General features: G+C 42.9%; 1 protein-coding gene across 2 annotated transcripts in view; it reads left to right on the forward strand.

The window, feature by feature from the left end:
* Window positions 1-22,974, forward strand: part of MEIS1 (Meis homeobox 1) — a 168,928-nt gene that overhangs the window by 123,925 nt on the left and 22,029 nt on the right. For both annotated transcript variants that reach the window (XM_088477252.1, XM_088477253.1), the window contains exon 9: window positions 11,824-11,900. In XM_088477252.1, coding sequence (XP_088333378.1) covers window positions 11,824-11,900 — 77 coding nt within the window. The remainder of the gene's footprint in view (window positions 1-11,823; window positions 11,901-22,974) is intronic.

Genomic DNA, 22,974 nt, shown 5'->3' on the forward strand with positions numbered 1-22,974 from the left:
TCGCGTGTGGCATACGTTCTTCCAGTGGTGTCGACCGAGAGGTTATGCACCGCGGGAGTTTCGTCTGTCTCGGATTCTCGCCTTCCTGCAAGCGGGACTAGATCATGGGCTTCGCCTTGCTTCTTTGAAGGTACAGGTTTCGGCCCTATCTGTCTGGTTTCACCGTAGGATTGCTACAGTCCCGGTTGTGCGCACCTTTATGCAAGGTGTTCTCCGTATTCAGCCGCCCTTTGTTCCACCTGTGGCGCCTTGGGATTTGGCTGTGGTCCTGAGGGCTCTCCAAGGACCGCCGTTTGAACCACTGGGCTCAGTGGATATTAAATGGCTAACAGCTAAGACTGTTTTCCTTCTGGCCGTTGCTTCAGCCAGACGTGTTTCTGAGTTAGGGGCTCTTTCTTGTAGACCCCCTTTCTTGGTTTTTCATGGGAACAGGGCAGTGCTCCGCACTCGGCCCGAGTTTCTTCCCAAAGTTGTTTCCCAGTTTCATGTTAACGAGGAAATAGTTGTTCCGGCCTTTAACTCACCGGGTCTTTCCGTGGGTGAGGCCTCTTTGGATGTTGTGCGGGCCTTAAGGACTTATGTTGACCGCACTTCTTCGTTTAGGAAGTAGGACATTTTGTTGTCCTCTATGGCTTCTGTAAAAAGGGTTGGCCTGCTTCAAAGCAAACTTTGGCAGCCTGGATCCGTATGGCTATTTCTGAAGCTTATCTTCATGAAGGCCTACTGGTCCCTCCTTCTCTGAAGGCTCATTCCACTAGGTCTGTGGGTCCTTCATGGGCAGCTCGACGTGGTGCCTCGGCAGTTCAGATCTGCAAGGCTGCTACGTGGTCTTCTGTCCATACCTTCGTGAGGTATTACAGGTTTGACACCTTCGCCTCTCAGGATGCTTCCTTCGGGCGGCGGATTCTCCTTTCTGCACAGGAGCGTCCCCACCCTTAAAGGATACTGCTTTGGGACATCCCCAAGGTATCCTGTGGATACCCTATGGACCCTGAAGTAGAAAATATGAGATATGGTAAGAACTTACCCTTGTTATCTCTATTTCTACGAAGTCCATAGGGTTCCACAGGACTCCCGCCCTGTCGCACCTGTGCTGCAGATGGGCTTTGCTCTGGTCACCGGTTTTCCGTCTCCCTCTGGTGAGAATGTGATTCTTGTATGTGTCCAGATCTTTGTTCTCTCTCTTCCTTCTCCTCCTCCGGCCTATGGCTTGGTAACTAACTGAGGTGCCTTGGCCCGGGGGCGGGGTATAGGAGGGGGACCTAGTGCATCCTGGGAGGCTGAAAGCTTAACTCTTTGGTGCCCTGCGACTGACGTCACACCTATACCCCAAGGTATCCTGTGGAACCCTATGGACTTCGTAGAAATAGAGATAACAAGGGTAAGTTCTTACCATATCTCATATTATCTCTAATTGGTTTTGAGATGTAGGTCAAATTTTTATGTGAACTATTGAGCAAACTCTTAACAACTTGAACCTCAAACCGACCACTCATGATGTTGTCCTGGATGAAGAGCCATTCAATAGGTGCATTCGACAAGTGGCCAATCCACTCCTGACATCACTGGTGCCTGTTAGTGCTGTTTGAATGCAATCACTGACAAAGGGCAATATCTTCCCTGTTCCAATGGCATTCAATAGAATTATTACCAGACATCGTACTAGTTCTTGCGACACTAATCAGAATATCAGGCCTATTGGCTCATATAATCTGCGGCACTGTAATATGCGTTACCAGCGTTACAGGTACCATTTGGAAAATAAGTCTTTAGCTCCCCTTTAAAAAATACATTAAACTGCTTCCTGCTTTGGTGTCTGTTGGCTTAATACGCATGTGCAGCCGTTGGCGGTGCATTTGCCAGTGAGGGGACAGAGGGAGGATCCCTCTCAAAAAGAACATCTAGTACAGTAGCCCATAGGTTACTATAGGCCAACACCATCTCCAGATGGCATTAGCTGTCATGACAAAGTTTCTGGAGCTTGGTAAATCCAACTGCATAGCAGACCCTATAGATACCTATAGGGGCTGCTTTGGAGTCAGAAATGGAGGGACCGTAGCAGATATCTGTGATATCTGCTGCAGGCCCTTCATGTGAAATCTGAGGGATCCTTATAATTTGCGGGTTCCCCCCTCCAAAAAAAACCAAACAAACAAACAAACAGGTGTAGTGGGGAGTTATCCCACAAATATTAATTGATAAATATGCCCCTTAATCTTAATAAGCATTTATTTACAAAGGTGAAAGTTAGGACACTGGGGCAAGATGTACTAAATCTTGGAGAGAGATAAAGTACTAACCAATCAGCTGCTATGATTTTTCAAACATAGCCTGTAAAATGAAAGGAGCAGATTGGTTGGTACTTTAACGCATTTAAGTCTTAGTACGTCTTCCCCTTAGGACAGATGAGTCCTAACTATTGGGTGCATACATATGGGATGGTTAATTGGGGGAGCTTGTATTAAATCATATACACATCTTTAATTTAAAAAAAAAACATTCCGTACATTCAATAAACTACTTGTCTTTGTCAAGCTTTCTATTTCAGTGGAAATAAAACCATATACAAAAAAATTAGAGGGTTTTCTTTAGAAACTTGCCTTCTAGTGATTAGCTGTAATAAAGAAGATTAATTGGTCGTTTTGTCATATGATGGTAATCTTGACTTGTGATCTTTTTAGTCAGTTATTTTATTTAATTTTTTTCTTTTTTTTTGTTTCTCTGCCGTTCAAAGCAGTAATTGACTTTAGAATGTGAACTTGAAATTTATTTTTTGGCAGGGTAGCCTGTGGCGTGGTGGTACCTTGTCTCATCATGACTTTCTTCTGCTAGCCTGGAGATAACATCTGAATTGTCCTTTGCTGTACTCCCCAGACCACCTCCACCTTCCAAAAAAAAGAACACACAAGCCCCAAAAAATCACTTAAAAAAAAATAAAAAAGCAAGAAAAATGATGGAAAGTCTTTAAGTATTTTTAAGCATATTAAGTTTCAGTTAAAAGGTCTGTGTCATTATGGACCATTGGCTGAGGAGGATTATCTGCATGAAGTCATGGCTTTCATGTGATTATGGCAATTATAGATTTTTCATGAAATTGAAAGTTTCTGCTACAGTAAGCCAATAAATATGCAGAAAGGAGAGATCAGATGACTTGAGAACACCATAGAGACGTTTGGGAAAATTGCTCTATATATATATAATAGAGTTTTTGTCTTCCTTTTTTTGCCATAGTTGAAGGGTGTTTTTGCTTTTTTTGACGTTATATTTGATTTTTCTATGGCTAAATTAATTTGTTACATAATTTGTCTGGTCTTGTCTCTTGGAAAGAATGCAGAACAATTGAATATAGCATAACAGACATTAAGTGCTCATTTTCTATGGCTTGAGGCAAGCTAGCAATTATTGCTTTCTTTATGGCATTCAACACAGTTTGCTCCAATTACTTACTATAAGATCACAGGATCACAGTTTTCTTTTTCTCATAGGATCATACTACATGCAATGTAAAGAGTCTGGATTTAAAATATTGTATTTTTGCTGTCCATTTACCTGTAGCTTTATACACACACACACACACACACATATATATATATATATATATATATATATATATATATACACTGTACAATATATATATATATATATATATATATATATATATACACTGTACAGTATATATATATATATATATATGTATATATATACAGTATATACTTTTTCTCCATTCTTTCTTCTACTGTATACACAATTTGTTTGTACGCGTAATTGTTAGGTTAGCAGTTAATTATGGTCAGCATTTACTGTTTCTATTGAGATGCTCTTTATTGATTAATTAGAAGCCAGGGAAAAAGAAAACATAGCATCACGGGTCTCCTAATTATATAGTTTTTATGGCATCTTGCACTGGTCTGTTTTAGGCTTCTTCAACTGGAACATCCCAATGATACCTCCCAACATTGGCCAATGATAATTCAGGATCAGGCACGTTGGGGGTGTGACTGCATCAAATTGGGCATGGCCACGCCTGACAGCGTTTTTCACTGAAAAACACCATTTGTATAGTGTTTCTATAGAAATACCTCCCAGCCTAACAATAATAGTTCCTGAGCATGGGATGTCCAGATAGTACCCTGAAATTTGGACTGTTCTAGAGAAATCAGTACGGTTGGGGTGTATGTCTTAATGCTGCCCTCTCCTCCAGCTACAACAGCTATATTTGACCTGTTTGTAGCGGGGACACTAGGGGCCTGATTCAGAGGCGCTCGCTATTTGCGAGCGCTCTCTCTGAATCAGGGCAGATTTTTAATTTAAAAATCCGCCTCCAGACCGCTCGCATAGCTGTGGGTGACCACCCCCAGCTTTTGCTATCGACCTGGCGATGGTCGCTATTATCGCGACCATCGGGCTTGCGACGAGACCCTTGTGGTAGGGTGTCGGTTCCCGCAAGCCAGAGTGAACTTCCTGCTCTAATAGAGCAGGAAGTTCACTACTGACATCACGAATGATGTCAGTAGGGCCGCCCACAAATGGCAGGCGTTCCTTTGGGAACGCTTCCGTTTGTCCGACCACCCCCCCTCCCCGTCTACAAAACGGGGCGAGCTGTCAATCAACATCGACAGTCGCCCCGTTCTGTAGCGAGCCCCGGAGCGAGTGAAGTTCTCTCTCGCTCCGGGGCTCGCGCGCGCGCATTGCGAACTCTGCGCATGTGCACTGGCCGACCATCGACCCGTTTGTGAGTGCTGTGCGCTCGCGAGCGGGTCTGAATCAGGCCCTAAGTGTCATTGTGTTATTATTCTGGTAGCCTAGTGTCACCATGCCATTGTGCCTACACCCCAAAAGAGGTGGTTCCCTTGAGAAAGGTGCATAGAGCACCAAATCAGCTGTCGGGCACTTCCTACCATGACACAGCGGCAATATAGATGAGTATTAAGCTTGTGCAGCTATTTGGGTGTTAGAATAAAGTATGTGTTTTTGCATTTAAGCCATAGTGTGCTGGTTTACTAGATTTTCTGGTTGGATACAATATAGAATTATTTTAGCCATGTCCCCTGTCATTCACAGCAGTTAGTGTGTTGTTTTTTGAATAAACAGAATATACTTGTAGACTGGCAGCCCTCACAAAACTAATGCAAATCACCTGCGTTTCAACGTTTCAGTTTTACTGTGAAAACTTTCATCAGGGTTGAGCTGAGACAGACGTACTTCAGTCCAATCCATACTTTTTTTTACTACTTGTAATGAGTGGTCCTACTGTCCTGATGAGTTCCTACCAAATGACCCTTTTAGTATAACAGCCCTTACTACACTGTACTATAACAATCCCTTACCAAACTTTACTTGAGGTTCCTGAAATGGCCAAAATAATTCAAATTCCAATATGTGACAAGTTGCTTTACTCTATAATACACTGACACATCACACATTCCCTGATGCTTCTACAATCACATATGCACAATCTATTAATGTAGCTGAGAAATACTCAACTGCAAAATAAATATGTGACTAAATTAGTGCATCGATACTTTCTTACAGATTGTGATTTTTCTGTTGTTAAAATAAGCAAATCAGACTGGATTTACTAAACTGACATATTCTTTACACCTCTTAAAGGCCACATTGAACAATCAATCAGAAGAATGGTGGAATGCTTTTAAAAACAACAGGACTGCACAGAGTGAGAGGTGTAACAGACAGGCATGGCAGAAATGTTAGGGCATGTCTAATCCGTCTTAGCAAATAATGCTAATGGAATTAAAAGCTAGGCTAACCAGCATGTTCTAATACAGCCATGATCTTCTCACAGGTGCCTGCTTTTAGCACTATTGCAGGCTCACAAATAAATACACTTATTATGTATGGCTATATTATTATTGCCAAGTCTTCACACACACTGTACGTGTGTGTACAGTAATGCCCTTTTGTTATAGCTAATGTATATTCCGGTATTACAACATACTGACATTAACTATAGGCAAAGTGGCCTATGTACTTTCTCAACAACTAGCGAGGCAAAATAAATCCACCATTATATTGTGGATGTTGATGGAAAGGGAGTAGGATGTTAGGACATTTCCAGATAAAATGTCTTATTTTTAATTTCCGTTTGGCATTTTGCCACCTGCAGATGTTTACAACCAAGGTCCTTTCAACCACTTACTAATCTTTCATTACTTTTACAATAGTTTTCCTGTCAAAATACCCACTGCTCTTACCAATTATTATCTGTTACTTTTTACTTTCATGAAATGGGATGAAATGCATTTTATGTGGTGCATACAGGCCCCTGGGTTATGGGGGTCCCATACTGCACCCCATACACCCATAGACAATACCTACTTGCCCATTGGCACTGCAGAAATCACCATGAAAATAGCTTAAGCACCATCTTCCCATAGATTTATTACCCCAATTATGAAGCTGTATATATATATATATATATATATATATATATATATATATATATATAAATAGAGATACAGGTATATACATTCAAATGGCATTATTAGTATAATCCCCCTGCATTGGTTATAAGGCACAATGGCCCTCATTCAGAGCCGCTCGCTATTTGCGGTCGTTCGTTCTAAAACAAGGGGTGGCTATTCAAATGAACCGTTCGCTAATTGCGGTCTGTTCACGCCTCTAAGTCTGAACGAGCGAGCAAAACTTGCGGTTGTAATTTTGAAAAATACGCCCCCTTGCCGCTCGCACCATACGTCATGTCCGCTATTTATTAGATTAATCGAGTACATCGAACAGCGTATGAACTGCTCGCTATTCTTGTGGCTGGTTTTTTCAACCGCTATTTTGCGAGCAGTTCTGAGTAAAAAAAAACCAAGTGACGTGGTCAATGACGCTGCTGTATTAATTATGCACTCCCTTAAAACGCCCGTTTTGACCTTTAAGCACGCCTGCGTTCGAATTCCACACCCCCATTTTCAAGCACCTTCCCCTGTTACCACCCACATACGCCTCCTTCTGTCACTCAAAACAGCAGGCATTCGCTATATAGCGAACAAACGATTTTCGGCCGCACAGACTGGTTCGCGCATGCGTATTAAAATCCGTACGCATGCGCAGATGTGCAAACATCGGTCAGAACAAACGAGCGGCCGCTTACGAGCGGCTCTGAATCAGGGCCAATGATCCCTATGGCTACATGCATTTTATGATCAGTATCAGTGTGTTTTCATCAACAAGTAGATCTTACTAATTGCTCTGGGGCTCATTTATATGTGGCTTTAAGTCAAATTTATAGCACGTCTATCAGATGTAGCAGTTAACATCCACTTTACCGCCACGCTCATAGGTGTTGCTTTCACAATCTCCCTGAAAAGCTTTTTCAAAAGTAGGCAAGTATGTTTGTGCATGCATGGTAAAACAATCACTGGGAAAAGGGTGCAGGCACCATGCTGCTGGAGACCTGCAAATTTGAAGTTGACTCTGGCACAATGCAGGAGTCTACTCGGCAAATGTGCCACAAAGACAGGGGGGACTGCACACGAGCCCATTCCTCTATTAATCCACCTCTGATTTAAGTTCCATTCTGATATATCGTTTTGACACAGATTGAAATGATATATTGAACACATCGTCTCATGTGTACCCACGCATCCAGAGGTCAACGGCATGCTTCGGGATGCGGCCACTGAACTGTATATCGCGTGCTATATCGTTCTGTTTCTAACAATGTATCTTTACATCTATCGTCTCATCGGCCACGATCCAGGATCGTCTAATGTGTACTCAACATTACCTGACAAATATAGTACACTCGTTTATAACTATTTGTACCCAATTGAAAAGCATTCAGGGATATGATAACAAATAAATGCAATAAATAATAATTTGCTTCCATTTGTTTAAAAGGTTCAGCCTTTTGTGTATACTAGAATTAAGTCTACATCCATTCTTTCTAAGAATTAAAGAAATCTATTATTATTGTGGTAAAAACTAAGGTTAGTAAAGAATATATCAAAAGCTTCACTTACTCAATATATAATCTTAATATATACTCTTAGAGCACTACAAGAAATCTAGATAACATTTGGCTCAGTTGAAGAAAACCACCTATCTTTTGCTATTAAACTGTTGGCAATGCAACTGAGAGATACTCAGCTGCCTCAGCGATACCCACCTCGCTCGGTAAGACTAAGAGGTCTATTTACTAAGCAGTGTTAGGAGACAGAGTGAAAGGAGATAATGTGCCAGCCAATCAACTCCCAACTGTCATTTTTCAAACACAGCCTGTGAGATGTCATGTAGGAACTGATTGGCTGGCACCTTATCACTTTTCACTCAGTCTCCTAACACTGCTTAGTAAATAGACCCCTTAACCTTCCGCTTTGCCGGGCCAATCTGAGGGGAAGTGCGCATGCATGATCTGGCTAACCAGTTCACGCATGCACAGTGGATCCAAAAGCCTGGACTAGTGTTCTCAGTTAAACGTCTCTAAAAAGAAATGAAAAAAAAAATGTATTCATATTTTTTAAAAATTCAAAAATGCAACAAAGTTTAAATAACAAAGCAGTTTTTCATTGTTTTTCTCTTTCTATTGCCATTCTGAGATGCACCACCACAATCTCTATTAAATAGGTTTCCTCACGGTGAAGCTGTTGCCGACGGTGACCCAATGATGCATACTGCAAAGTCATATCTTAGCACAAGCACCCACTTTCACTGGAGATAAAGCTTTTCACCTTTCAATTAATATATATGTGAATTTTATCTATTTTTGCATCAATTTGACATTTGGATTGAGTGCAGCTTCTTACGCACATGATGAGGATTCTTTATTGCCGGCGGTGAGCTATACGTACAAGCATTTCTTCTGTTCTTTGGATGTATTGCGGCCAACCTGTGTGTATGATGCCGCAAACACATACAAATAAATGTAATAATAGTCTAATCATTATATTTTTAAATTAATATTAATTATTTAAGTATGATGTTCAATTTAAAAAGCAATATATTATCAAACTTATTTAGTTGTTAATTATAATATAAAGACTCTCTCACAATGGTATGTGCACACATGTATTAGTTAAACACCAAGTCAAATAATATAATAGTGATGAATTGTCCATTCTGCGCTCTGTATCTGGTCTGTGTGAGGTCTGTTTGTTCCTTGCCAGAGACCAGACTGCAGTTCTGTGTACATCACACAAAGAGCCCTAAGCATAAGAATACTTTCTTTAGTAAAAAAAAAAAAAAAAAAGACATTACTAGACCTTATAATCTCTCATCCGCCACAGTATTGGATAAGCCATATTTGCCGACTTCCTGGCTGGCCCGTCCAGGGCGCCTTGATTTGTAGACCTACCAAACACTGGGTAGTTGTGTTGGGTGAGGACAAGCACAGAGCACTATAACACCAGAATGTGGGATTCCCTTAGTATAAGAAAGTGCTTTTTAAGGTTCTTGGACATGATTTCCCACTTTCCCATATTCTGTGGCATTCTCCTGTACTCTCATAAGAGTAGCCCAACTTCCTTTATCCTGCCCATTCTCTAAAAAAGTGGGTGGCCTGAGAAATGCATTTTGTGATGAATCACATCATTGTAATTTTCCCCACTGCACAATGCGGCAAATTGGAAATTGTAATGCAATCATGGCGACATGCCCATCGCAACTCCCAGCTGGAGGCTATCCCAGAGGTGACCATTAAAAAAGTTGACAACTATGTTTTTTGAGTCTTTTTAAAAATTCCATTCATTTTGGACTTGTTATTGGTGTATTCCTTGCATGGAATCAGACACAGTTTAAAAGATAAGAGGGTCCAAATAGAAGTCTCCAAGAACATTGCGCACACACCAGTGGTGGATTTTACCTAGGGGCTTCAGGTTTTCAGCCCCCTCAGTAAAATCTGTTACCCCCAGTGAGACAGTGAGCCCATGCACAGGCTTCACTGACTGTGGCTTCTCTTTGGAAGCACTTCCTGCCAATCACACACAGGACAGGCAATCCCAGGGGGAGGTGTTTTCTCCCGCTGGGACTGCCAGTCCAGGTTGCGATTCACAGACAGCATGCTTCCATTGGGCAGTCACTCCTCTGCCTTTTGGGCATCTTTACCCAGCTTATAGGGACTGTAGCCAATGCAGTCCCTAGAAGCTGGTGTTTTGCGCTGGCATGGTCCCTCCACCTCTTGTGAGCATATGCCAGGTCCCGGCGCCTGCCAGATCCATTGCGCAGGCTCCGGGACACGGCCAGCTTGGGACTGTCTCCTCTTCTCTGTACTAGTGCAGTGGCAGCCCCCCTCATCCAAGAGGGTAGGTGCCGTAGAGGGCCCACACTATGTTCCCGGTGACTTCTCTACGACGCATACACAAATCTCTGGGAAAATGGCCACCGCAACATCTCCCAGGGATTTCTGCTGCTGCTGCAGGGCCAATGCAGGATACCGGAGAGGTGAGTATAATTATATGGGTGCAGAATGTGTGGTGTGGGCGCAGGGCCGTGGCTAGGGTAATGCGGCCGGTGCCGTCGCACAGGGCACCACAGGTCAGGGGGCGCTGTTTGGGCCTGTCAAACTTCTGTTTATTATCATTCTCATTTGTAGCTTCCTCTTATTTCATCCCCAGCATCTCCTGGCCTCTCCTATCTCTTCCCTGGCCCTTCCCCAGGAAGCCATTCCCTTTTTTGGGTGCATTATGTCCCTTTGAAAAATGAGGGTGGCGCCAATACTCTTTCTGACACAGGGCACCAAAAAGTCTAGTTATGGCTCTGTGTGGGCGCCCCAGGACCCAGGGGCTTGTGTGCATCCATTACAGATACACCAAAGCTTGGAATATATAATCCCACTTTATGAGCTGAGTTGTAAATAGGACTCAATGATCCCTGTGATGGAAAAACATGTGCTTTGTAGTTTGTACCCACTTGCCCACACCAGAGGTGACCATAGGCAGTAAAGCAAGGTTGCAGCAAAATCGCACCTGGAAACATTTGTGTAATGTGTCTTTTAGTTTTCTATAACAGTATCACTGGGAATAGGAGTAAATTTCACTGCGTCAGGGGTGTAGTCTGTACACTATTGTATATTGCACTGGTTAAAGGATCAGGTTCTGCTAAATACATTCCAGAAATGCAGAGAGCAATTTGTGTAAATTCTCTGTGTGCTCCAGATGTGCAAAAACATTTGTGATCCCTAAGAATATCGACTATGCAACTTAAAATGGTTAATTATCATCTTTTAATAAGTCATTTAGTGTGATGCAATTTTCCTTAGCAAACTACATTTAGGCTCTCATAGGAAATCTTATACCTCAATTAACCATCACATTAATTAAAAGAAGTCTTTTCAATAAGAGCATTTGGCCTCTATGTCTCATGATTAGACTAAGACAGTTATGTTAATGTCAAGCAAAATATGCTGTTGAATGACCTTAAGTTGGCGCCTGTTCAAGATCCCAGCGTTTCGTTGATGAGCCACATAATGTGGGGGAATAGGTTCACAGCGCCAAAAAAAAAAAAAAAGCCTTATTTTTAAATGTTGTAAATTAAATTTGGAACCCATGTAGGCAGCAGATTATCTGATTGTGTGCTGGTACGATACTTGCTTGTTTCCTTCTCCTACTGTGTGCCAATTGAAGATAAGCTGAATATCAATGAATAGCGGGGATTCTTAATAGCTATTTCTTCACATCACTAATTCTTATAATTGGTATGTCTGTGCTGCCTAATAATTAGATGATGTAGTATACAACTAATAAAAGCACGACACACCTCGACATTTTATGCTTTTTAATAATTGACTGCATGCTGGTATTTTTATTTGTGACAAAAGGAGATCTAATCATGGGTTGAAAATATCTCCCTTGTATATTACAGCACCCCTACCCATCAGAAGAACAGAAAAAACAGTTGGCACAAGACACAGGTCTCACCATACTTCAAGTGAACAATTGGTAAGTAATTTGACTCGGTGTTTATACACAATCAGCACTTCAGCCTCTGGCAACCTGCAGCTAATCATTTGTGTTACTATGGCACGCCCTGTAATTGCCAGCTTTCCCTCATAGCCTACTGATGCACAAGTAATATTGCCTAAAGAATGTTTCCAGTGATGTGAATATGAATACTTCTATACCAATATGACTGTGCTCTGATGTTATTTCAAATTAAAGATAAAATTGTATATATATATAAACAGAAGAAGGATCAGGCTAATCATCAGTTGTGCTTTATTTTAAACCAACGTTTCAACAGCGTATACAAACCCTGATGAAAAGACAGGTTGGGTTTGAAACGTCGGCTTTAAGGTAAAGCCCAACTATTGATTCGATGAAAGTCAGTTGGAGTGCCGCCTGATCCTTCTTCTGTTGGATAACTACTTTATGTTACGCTATTCGAGGAAGGCATCCCGACATGAACAAATTTTTTCTGTGAGTGCCCAACTACATGTTGCTATATGTGTGTGTATATGTATATATATAATATATATATATATATATATATAATCTATATGTGGCTCTATCTATCTAATCTATCTATTTAATCTATCTATCTAATCTATCTAATTTATCTATATATATTATATACATATCTATCATACTTACCTACCATCCAGATTCGGCCGGGAGCCTCCCGAAAATCAGGTGCTGCGTCCGGCCTCCCAGAAAGGCAGGCAAGTCGCCGACCCATCCAGTTCCCCCGCGATTACTATAAAACCCACGCAGCACGGGGGTGCCCCTGCTTCACAATGCCGAAAATCTCGGCATTGTGTAGCGGGGGCGGGGTCAATATGATGCAATTCCATCTCCACACCCCACCCCGCCCCATTGCCGAGTAGTATCCCCCGGTCACGCCCCCTCTACCGCACCACGCCCTCCTGCTTGTCCGACCTGGCTGCCCCCACCCGAAGGGTCAAATCTCAAGGGTCCCCGATAATTAAGTATCCAACTTACTGTGGGTTGCAGCGGGGGAGCCTAAAGTACCAGAGCAATTAATTTAAAGGAAATTATTATTGTTTTATTACAATTAGCTGAATTTATTACCACTAAACTCCATTTGCTTCATTTAAATAAGAGTGTAAAAGTACATTCGGAGTTTGCTTATGGGAATTGAAACTAACTTTCATGAGGTCCGCGCCTTCCTATTGGAGTGTGAAGAAGGATCCCTGCACTTCTTTGCCTCATGCACACTTACACTCAGGGCTCCCATCAAAAATTATGAGGCCCGGGCCTGTCAAAATTGACAGCCCCCCACAACCCCAGACATTTGCCTTAGTTACCTCCATCTTCTGTTTTGGCTGCTCCGTCCTCAGTCATCACACGCTGTGGCTCCTCTCTTCTTAGCGGAGCGGCGTAATTTCACGCCGTGCCGGCTAATAAGAAAAAATATATTGCACAGGCCGGCCGCGATGTAGGTAGGAGACGAGCCGGAGGGCGGCCCTGGCCGGCTGGGTGAGAAGTCACTTCATTTCTATTGTACGTCGGTGGGTAGGTAGTAGCAGGCGGCTGTAGGAGCGGGTGGTGGGGGTTAGGAGCAGTTGGGCACCCAAGCATCCAGGCACGGGACTCCAGTCCCGGTAGTCCCCCCCTAATGGCGGCCCTGCTTACACTGCCCGGAAGTCTAAACTGGCAACAGCTTCAGTTGAGGGACAGATGCTTCGGAAACCAGCTGTCCCACTTTCCTTATTACATACACTTTCAGTTTTCGGAGTTGGTTGGCTACCAGACAACCACTTCGGGCCGTTAATGATTCATGGGCCTGTTATTTAAAACTTACGTTATTGTATGTGTTAAGGATTCGTTGAGCTTATTGGATACGCCACTTAATGGTACAATTAACAATGGGCTGTTGGCAGAAAAGCTTAAATTTACCTAATTTGCAGACAAGAGAATAGCAATCTGTGCCTGCCATTTCTATTGCCTAAGCTTAATGCATTATAGACATGTAGTGTAGTGATTTTCATGTCATCGACGACCACGTCTCCACATGCATTATAGAAGCTATTTTTCATGCGCTGACCATTCAAATCAATAGGAGTCCCTATTTATTATTTTTATTTATTATTACCAGTTATTTATATAGTTAACATAGTAGCGAGGTTAGTTAAAGTTGCAATGGGGACTATTGCTTGGGGATGGGGATCATGTATATATGTGTTTATTTGGCTCTTGGATGGTAAATGGGGACCCCTGTACATGTTGCTATCTGGACCACAAACATCTAGTGATGCCTCTGATTCCATCCCTACAATCCGGCAAGTGATCACCTTCCCTGCTATTCACTCATCATATTACCTTAGTGACACACAGATGTGTAAAGGGCCTCTATATACTGACGTGTGCAAGAGATTATTTATTCAGAAGTTTTTTCAGCAGTGTATTGCAAGCTTACTACCAATGTAATACACCAATGCCAATCTTATTTACCACTTAGTTCTGTTGATGTCTATAAGTTATATCACATTACAGTGACAGACCAAAGGTTGTGGCAAATGTGCTACAGCAAAGTTGCGGCAAATTTGTTGCAAATATGTATAGAATTGCGGAATAATTTGCTGAGTACTAAATGAAGAAGGGTAACAGAAAAAAGTTAGATCCTGAATACACCTGAATTAAAGTAGTTCTCCTATCCAGTCATGGTCCAAGCACAGTTCCAGTTATATATGTATAAAGTGTTGTTGGGTTGCGGCCCCTCTCATCCCCAGGAGTAATTGCAGCTGCACCTCCTGCATTAGCAGATGTTACACCACTGACAACTTTGTCACATGTGTTCTGTATTGTTCAGATCCTGGTTGTAAGAAGTTATACTTAATATGCTAGAAGTTATCCTATTGGACTACAGCTTCCCCATGCTCTGCTGCCACATGATTATAAAGTGCCATACTATGGTAGTTAATTATAGTAAAACTGTCATGATATTATTTAGGGTTGGGTACGGGATGGCGGCGTTCAGGGTCCAGGTGGACTCTGTGTGTGGCCAGAATCCTGACGTCGGCATCCTGATAGGGTTAGGATACAGATACGTGTCAGTAAGTATCCTAACCCTAGCCCTCCCTCCCTAACCTCCCCCCCTGTAGCCTAACCCTAAGCCCCCCCTCGCAGTTCAACCCTAAGCCCCCACCCCCCCTCGCAGCCTAATCATCCCCCTAGTGCCTAACCCTAACCCTCCCCCTACTGCCTAACCCCTAATCCTCCCCCTAACTCCAATACTTACCGTCGGGATGCCAGTGGTCGGGATGTTGGCGCTGGCATTCTGACTGGTGTTGGTATTCTGGCGCCAGCATTCTGAGTGCCAGCATCCCGACCGCTGGGATCTCAACTGTATCCCATTATTTATCATATCACACGTTAGCACTTTATAATGCGCAATACACCGCAGGGAAAGCTGGAGCTTGTGAACTTGGCACACTGGAACCACTTCCTGCACACCTCACTCAGGGCTCTATTTACTACAATCCGCATTTGTAATGCAGATTGTAGTGTGATATTATCGACTGAATTCGCATTGCGAATTCAGGCAGTATCACAGGGATTTACTACAAATCCCTTGCAGGGACAGAGCTTGCGAGAAAGCTCTGTCCCTGCGAATCCCCTCCGCAGCCTTATCACGGTATTTTTCAGAAAAAATACAGTGACTAGTGCCCCGAGCATACGCCGACCAGTCACCGCTGTATCCCCCCCCCGGGACTTACCCCCGCCCCTCACACTAAGCCCCGCCCCCCACGATCGCAGACCCCCCCGCGACCCCCCTTCCCTTAATAGCACTTACATGCAGTCATCTGTGCTTCGGTGATGTCTTCCATGCCTCGGGTCAGCTGATATCCCATACTGCACTGGGACCCGATCACCTGATGACCGAGCCGCAGTGCAGCATGAGAGACCAGCTGACTGGAGGGGAGTCATCACCGGAACTCCGACCACCGGTCCTTGGAGTCAGGTAAGTGAATTTTTTTTTTGACTATTTTTTTTTTTTTTGCAGTTTATCAACTTGCAGTCTGTTTAGACCACACAGCTGATCACTGGGACCGGCTCCGGGCTCTTCTCTGCCTTTTAGAGCATAGTAGGAGTCTGGTAACCGGGGGAGACCCTGGATAACGCCACCTCCAGGTAGCGTTATTATCACAGGGCTTTCCCCGGTATTTTTTTACAATTTATTTTTAGTAACTTTGGTCGGATCACATTTCCCATTACAATTATGGGAAATGCGATCTGATTACTAAAAATAAGTGATACTTAGGGGTTGGAGTAGAATTTTACGAATTCTGCTCCAATTGCCCTGTAATAACTATAGGTGATACTAAAATAATGTGAAAAGGGTGTGAAAACACCCTTTTTCACTTTATTTTAGTAAAAATAATGTTAATAAATAGAGCTATGAGGGCCTGATTCAGGCTTGGGAATAGAGAGAGATATCTCTCTCAACTGATCATCTTGGTGAAACAATGCTGCACTGCAGGTGGGGCAGATTTAAAATGTGCAGAGAGATTTAGATTTTAGAGGAGTGTTTCCAAACTGACATCTAAATTGTAGAGTAATAATAAAGCTATGCAGTATTTGTGGGATACATGCAGGGCCGGATTAAGGGGGGGGCGACAGGGGCGGTCGTCCCTGGGCCCCCACACACAGAGGGCCCCCACACAGGGTCGATGTGACCCTGCCGATAACAGGTGCCGGCGGCACCTGTTCCCGGGAGGAGGGCGCTCTGCAGCTGCATGCAGCAGCACAGTCAGTGCTGCTGCATCAGCTTGGGGCAGGGCGGTAGTGCGGACGGCGCATAAGTGCCGTCCGCACTACACAGTACAAACACACAGCCGCCGGCGCCGGCAGCTGTGTGTTTGTTTTAGCAGCCGATGAGAGTCAGACAGACTCTCATCGGCTGCTGCTCCCACTGCCGGAGCCTCCGTCTTCCGGCTCCCGCAGTGGCTGATGGGAGATCTCCCATCATGCAGAGCCGACCGGACAGAGGAGCAGACGACGGAGCGGGGATTAAGGTAAGTGGAAGTTGTTATTTTGTGTGTGTCTGGTGGGGGTACTACTACTACTAGGGGCACTGCTGGGGGGGTACTACTACTACTGGGGGCACTGCAGGGGGTACTACAAGGGGCACTGCTGGGGGGGTACTACTACTACTAGGGGCACTGCAGGGGGTACTACAAGGGGCATTGCTGTGGGGGTACTACTACTACTAGGGGCACTGCTGGGGGTACTACAAGGGGTACTTCTGGGGGGGTACTACTACAACTAGGAGCACTGCAGGGGGTACTATAAGGGGCACTGCTGGGGGGTACTAATACTAGGGGCACTGCAGGGGGTACTACTACTACTCGGGGCACCTCTAGGGGGCACTACTCGGGGAACTGCAGGGGGTACTACAAGGGGCACTGCTGGGGGGGACTACTAGGGGCACTGCTGGGGGGACACCTGGTGGCACTGCTGGGGGGACTACTAGGTGGACTGCACACTGGTGGGACCACTACTGGGGGGACACAGCATAGAGCAGGATTACTACTAGGGGTACTCCTGGGGGGATTACTGTTGAGGGGGGACTGCTACTGGGGGCACTGCTGGGGCAGACTGCTACTGGGGGACACAGCATAGAAGGGGATTACTACTAGGGGGACTGCACACTGGTGGGACCACTACTGGGGGACACAGCATAGAGGGGGATTACTACTAGGGGTACTCCTGGGGGGATTACTGTTGAGGGGGGACTGCTGCTGGGGGCACTGCTGGGGCAGACTGCTACTGGGGGCACGGCTGGGCTCGGCTCGACTCTGTGTGGCTTGAAGGGCCCCCCGCAACTTAGTTGCCCTGGGGCCCCCACAAGCCTTAATCCGGCCCTGGATACATGCAAAATCAGCCAGTATTTACCCCACATGTAAAAAAATTTATGTATTTACACCCCTTGCATTGCAATATGGTTTGTTCAGGTTCACAGTTGAGAGAGATATCTCACTCTATTCCCAACACTGAATCAGGCCCTAAGGGTCATTTATCATACTTGCCTTCTCCAAAACCATGCGAAAAACAGACCTTTCCGCATGTTTATCGTGGTTTTTAGTTTCATCTGCATTTAACATTGCAGATATCTCCTGTGTTACCTAATATTCTGTGGGTAATATATCAAGATCCAGAGAAGGATTGTTGTCAGAGATTGACGTTTGTCACTAATGAAATCTGCAGATGGCCATGTTCACAATTATTAATTAATGCCCCCGATAATACTGTCCTTCTATGTGGAGCACTTTAATGTTTGGCTGCTACAAGTCACAAATAAAACAGTCTTCCTAATTTCATATACTTGAGTAGCACCCTATAATTTCACTCCCAATATTTGCTCAGTATATATATTTTTTGTCAGTATTTGAAAAACCCTGTGAGCAATGTTGAACATTAACCAGGACTTTTACAAGAAGTAACAGGATAAGTAAAAGTACTATATCTGTAGGTTACACACTTGATTTTTCGCATATCATGTGGGTTTTTGCATGTCATGTGGATGTCAGCAGGACAGTTAACTACCACGATGTTTGCTTAAGATCAATATTTGTCAAGGAATCTTCAGTTACATGTATTATAATAACACACGCAGCGGATACATTTGGTTTTGGTTCTCCCTGGCACATACATGTTAAGGAAGAACTGCAGGGAAGAGGGGCTATCAGATGTTTATACTTCATCACAGGAAATGTCAGTCGTGTTAATATAATTCTGTGTAATCTCCCATGTAACACTTTAGTGATAAATAGCGACTTATGTTATAGTTGCCATTATAGGATTAATATAATATCCAAAGTGCATTACACACAAGTGACAGGGAAGCTCACAGGCATAGCCTATAGAGGTTATCAAGGACTGTGACCTGAATTGCCTTGGGAAATCAATTTGCTAACCCCCACCCCTTTCAATTTAGAACAGAGAATGCAGAATCTTCTGCAAATTTAAATTTGTTTCTAAGAGCACTTTATGTATTTATTTATTTTTAAACATGGATAAAAAAAGATTTCTCTTCATATAACGCCAATAAAAATAGAACATTAATGTATTATTAAATATTCCAGTAAATAATTTTAAGAATTTACATCAAATAACGCCTCTACATATAATTTTGGCAAACTTGTATACTATTATTTATTATGCTTTTATTTGTTTCTGCTCATAAATCCTACTGGTATAGTGTACTGTAATATTTAATATTTTTTAAATAGTCGCAATAAGTCTACTAAACTCAAGTAAGTGGCGTGTGTGCAATAAGTCTACTACACTCTAGTAAGTGGCGTGTGTGCAATAAGTCTACTACACTCTAGTAAGTGGCGTGTGTGCAATAAGTCTACTACACTCTAGTAAGTGGCGTGTGTGCAATAAGTCTACTACACTCTAGTAAGTGGCGTGTGTGCAATAAGTCTACTACACTCTAGTAAGTGGCGTGTGTGCAATAAGTCTACTACACTCTAGTAAGTGGCGTGTGTGCAATAAGTCTACTACACTCTAGTAAGTGGCGTGTGCTCAGTTAATATTCTAAGCAATAGTGCACAGAGCAAACCTATGCAAACACGGGAAGGACATGTAAACTCCACACAGATCGGTCTAAAGAGTTTTCTTTCATAGGTTTAAACAGAAAGTCTGATTTGCATACAGAAGTATGTGATAAGTATGCCCAGTAACCTATAGTCATGTTGTGGGCTCAATTAATATTATTGACACTGTCATTAATATTCATTGAACTCAGAACATGACTATAGGCGACTGGATATACTTGTCAGTCTATCAACTCAGTATCAATTAGGAACATCATTGGTTCCTAGATAAGTACTGGTTGAGACCATATGCACTTTAAAAGCTAAAAATGTATACTTTTGTGCAATTAGGGGAAGATGTATCAAACCTGACTGTCATTTTACAGGCTGCGTTTAAATCATGACAGGAGCTGATTGGTTGGTACTTTATCTCTCTCCACTTTATATCTGTCCAAGCTTTGATAAATATCCCCCCAGGTCACATAAAATTAATTATTTATCTTCGTCTATTGGATCCAGCAATTTAGTGGGTCTTTCTTGCTCCCGATGACTAGTTCTTCTGTAACATCTAAACCCCTCCTCTCTAAACATCTCATTTTCATAAATGGTAAGTGCACGGAGAGGGACTTTAACAACCCAAGGAAGATTTATCCAAGCAGGAGACAGGATCACCTGCTCAGACTGTTAGACACGTTGAGTCACCAAATCTCTATGTCCACCAAGCACTGCTGAGTACAGTTTAGGATTTTCTAATACATAATATATTCTTAACTGAAACTGCATGTTTAGTTTTGGGTTGCGTTAGCCTTCGATTTATATTCCTTTTCCATAAATGTATATATTAATGATGGAACTCCTCTAGTACCGAATTCAAGCATCTATTTCAAAAAAGGTTCATTTATTTTTATTTTCTCTGTACTGTATTTCGGTTGTCCATGATAACCTAAAGATTTTAATAGGTTTACAAATAAATACCTTGTACAATTTTATTTGCTCCAGGGAACAGTAAACAAATGATTTTTTGATTTATTGGGCTTTTGTTCATTACTTCCAGCAAGAACTTTCCAAAAATTTTTTTGCTTTTCAGTCAAAGGCTCAGCCTAACTTGTTAACACACATGTACATTTTTGTATTATTAATGACAAGCTACTGTAAATCACTGTTGCAGAGATTAAATAAAATGCTGAAGGGCAGCCTGGGTGCAGATCAGTCATAAATTATTGGCAGCAACACGGCATTTGGGAATACATGAAATGTGTATAAAAACATAAACTCGTGTCTAGAAGGATGGTATTTAACAATGACTTGGAATATTGCATCTCTCAATATGATTATTATGACAAGTTCGCTGCAGAAGGATCCGTGAATGTTACTTCATTCTTGTGCGCATATTTCAACCTTTGGATTGACAATGTGATACCCCTGTCATAGTTACATTGCTGTTTAACATTAATAATGTTCTTCAGATTTCACTGAATATTCAGACATTTTACTCTTCCGTCTTAATTGAGAGCTTTTATTGGCACTTGAGAATGTGATTTTCATATGCAGCTGCGGTAACGGGAAAGCTTATTTTATTTATAAGGGAAGTTTATTTTTTATTTAAGAGGATGGTAAGGCTCATATGATTTATTTTATAGTGAGAGCATGCCTACGTCACTGTGTGTTCATATCTATGACAACTGTCTTATTCGTACAACTCGCTAGCTCGTTTGAACCAATCGTACATTTTTCTAGGGACAGCAAGAGGGAATGCGGTCATAACACTGACAGTCGGGATGCCGGCTCTTAGAATGCCGGCGCTCGGAATTCCAACGCCTGTCAGAATCCTGGCTCCAGCATCTCGACGACCTGCATCCCTGGGGTTAGGGTGAGGGTTAGGGAAAGGCACTGGAGGGAGGGTTAGGGTTAGCCACTAAGGGCAGTGGCGTATCTATAATGTGTGCAGTGTGTGCGGGGCACACAGGCCCCCAGGTCCAGGGGGGCCCCGCACCGCACACCCTGCACCCATATTATTTTAAACTTACCCGTCCTTGGCCATTTTTACGGTGACCTGCGCATGCGCAGTAGACTCCGGGCACAGTCTAGTGCCCAGAGTCTACTAATGCTCCGGTGGCTGGCCAGCCGCATCAGTCGGCTACCGGCCACCGGGAAGAGAGGAGGGGGCCCCGCACTGGGAGTGCACACAGGCCCCTTTCTCTCTTAAGACGCCCCTGACTAAGGGGGAGTGTTGGGTTTAGAGTGAAGGGAAGGGGAGCTTAGGTTTAGGCACTAGGGGGGGGGTTAGGTTTAGGCAGTGGGGAGAGAGGCTTATGGAGAGGGGGAGGGTTAGGATACTGACCGTCAGGTGTCGGTATTTTTGCCCTGTTGGGATGCTAGCGATGGGATTCTGACCGCTGGGATCAGGAGCATCGACATCCCGTACCCAACCCAGCATAAGTGACATCAGATTCAAAACAGCAAACCTTGATTTAAATAAAGAGAAGGCTTCCTCCAGCTATCCCACCATTCCATGACACAAGAGGAGCCTCTTCATATATTAAACATATTTTAATGATTTACTTCCTAGATAAGTGCCTCTAAAAACTAAATTACACAGCATGTAATTTATATGCAAGAAAACTGCCAGTCTCAGCCATGATCTTCCTATGGGAGTCCATTGCCCTCACAGTAAGTTTATCAAGATTGTTCACTCGACTAACTGGAATGAACTTTTATTTTTGCATCTTTCCAATAGTCTGAAAAGTATCCTTAGCCGGCTATTATTCATGATGAACTGTGTAACTGTTTTAATTATAGTATTACATTGACTGAGCTTTTTACATACCCAAATTACATCAATCAGTGCTGATCGCTATATAAAATGCTATAGAGTTACGCATAGGAAAAAAAGAAGTATTAATTGTAATCACTCAAAAAATGTTTAGCTTGCATATTGCCCCAGACAGACATGGAGAGAAGCCAGCAGATCAGTGCATTATTAGAAAAGCTGAACAAATAACTCTTAGATGTAGACGATGTTGAATCAGTCACCAGGTATTGTCAAGTTAGAGGATTACTCTTTTTGTAATTTTTTTTTTCATAAGCGCTGCCAAATCTTTAAATATAAAAAAGAAAAATTTTCAACAAATATTTTTGCACTTCTATTTATATTGCTAAATGATAAAATATGAATACGTGTGGAGGTAACAGGCAAGGCATGAAATGAGGGACAACGAGCAAACTGGAATCAAGGGCATCTACGCAGGTATGACTCTGAAGAAGAGGTGATTCTGGCTCATTTGGCAGAAGATTTGTTGATCAAGGCAACTAAACATTCCACTGTTTCTTGAGCAGCAGTGTCTTAGATGATGTTAGCTTGGCATTCAAAGGGAAAAACATTGTCAGCATATGGCAACGACGACCAGAAGCACCTACTTCAGGATTGCAAATTTATACCGTTGTGGTGCAAGTAGCCACTTTAATAAATGGTTTGAGAAGAACTGCCCAGGGCAGACTATCATAGTTAGGTT

The sequence above is a fragment of the Taudactylus pleione genome, unplaced genomic scaffold (assembly GCF_031769625.1).
Source record: "Taudactylus pleione unplaced genomic scaffold, aTauple2 ptg000201l, whole genome shotgun sequence".
Classification (NCBI taxonomy): Eukaryota; Metazoa; Chordata; class Amphibia; order Anura; family Myobatrachidae; genus Taudactylus; species Taudactylus pleione.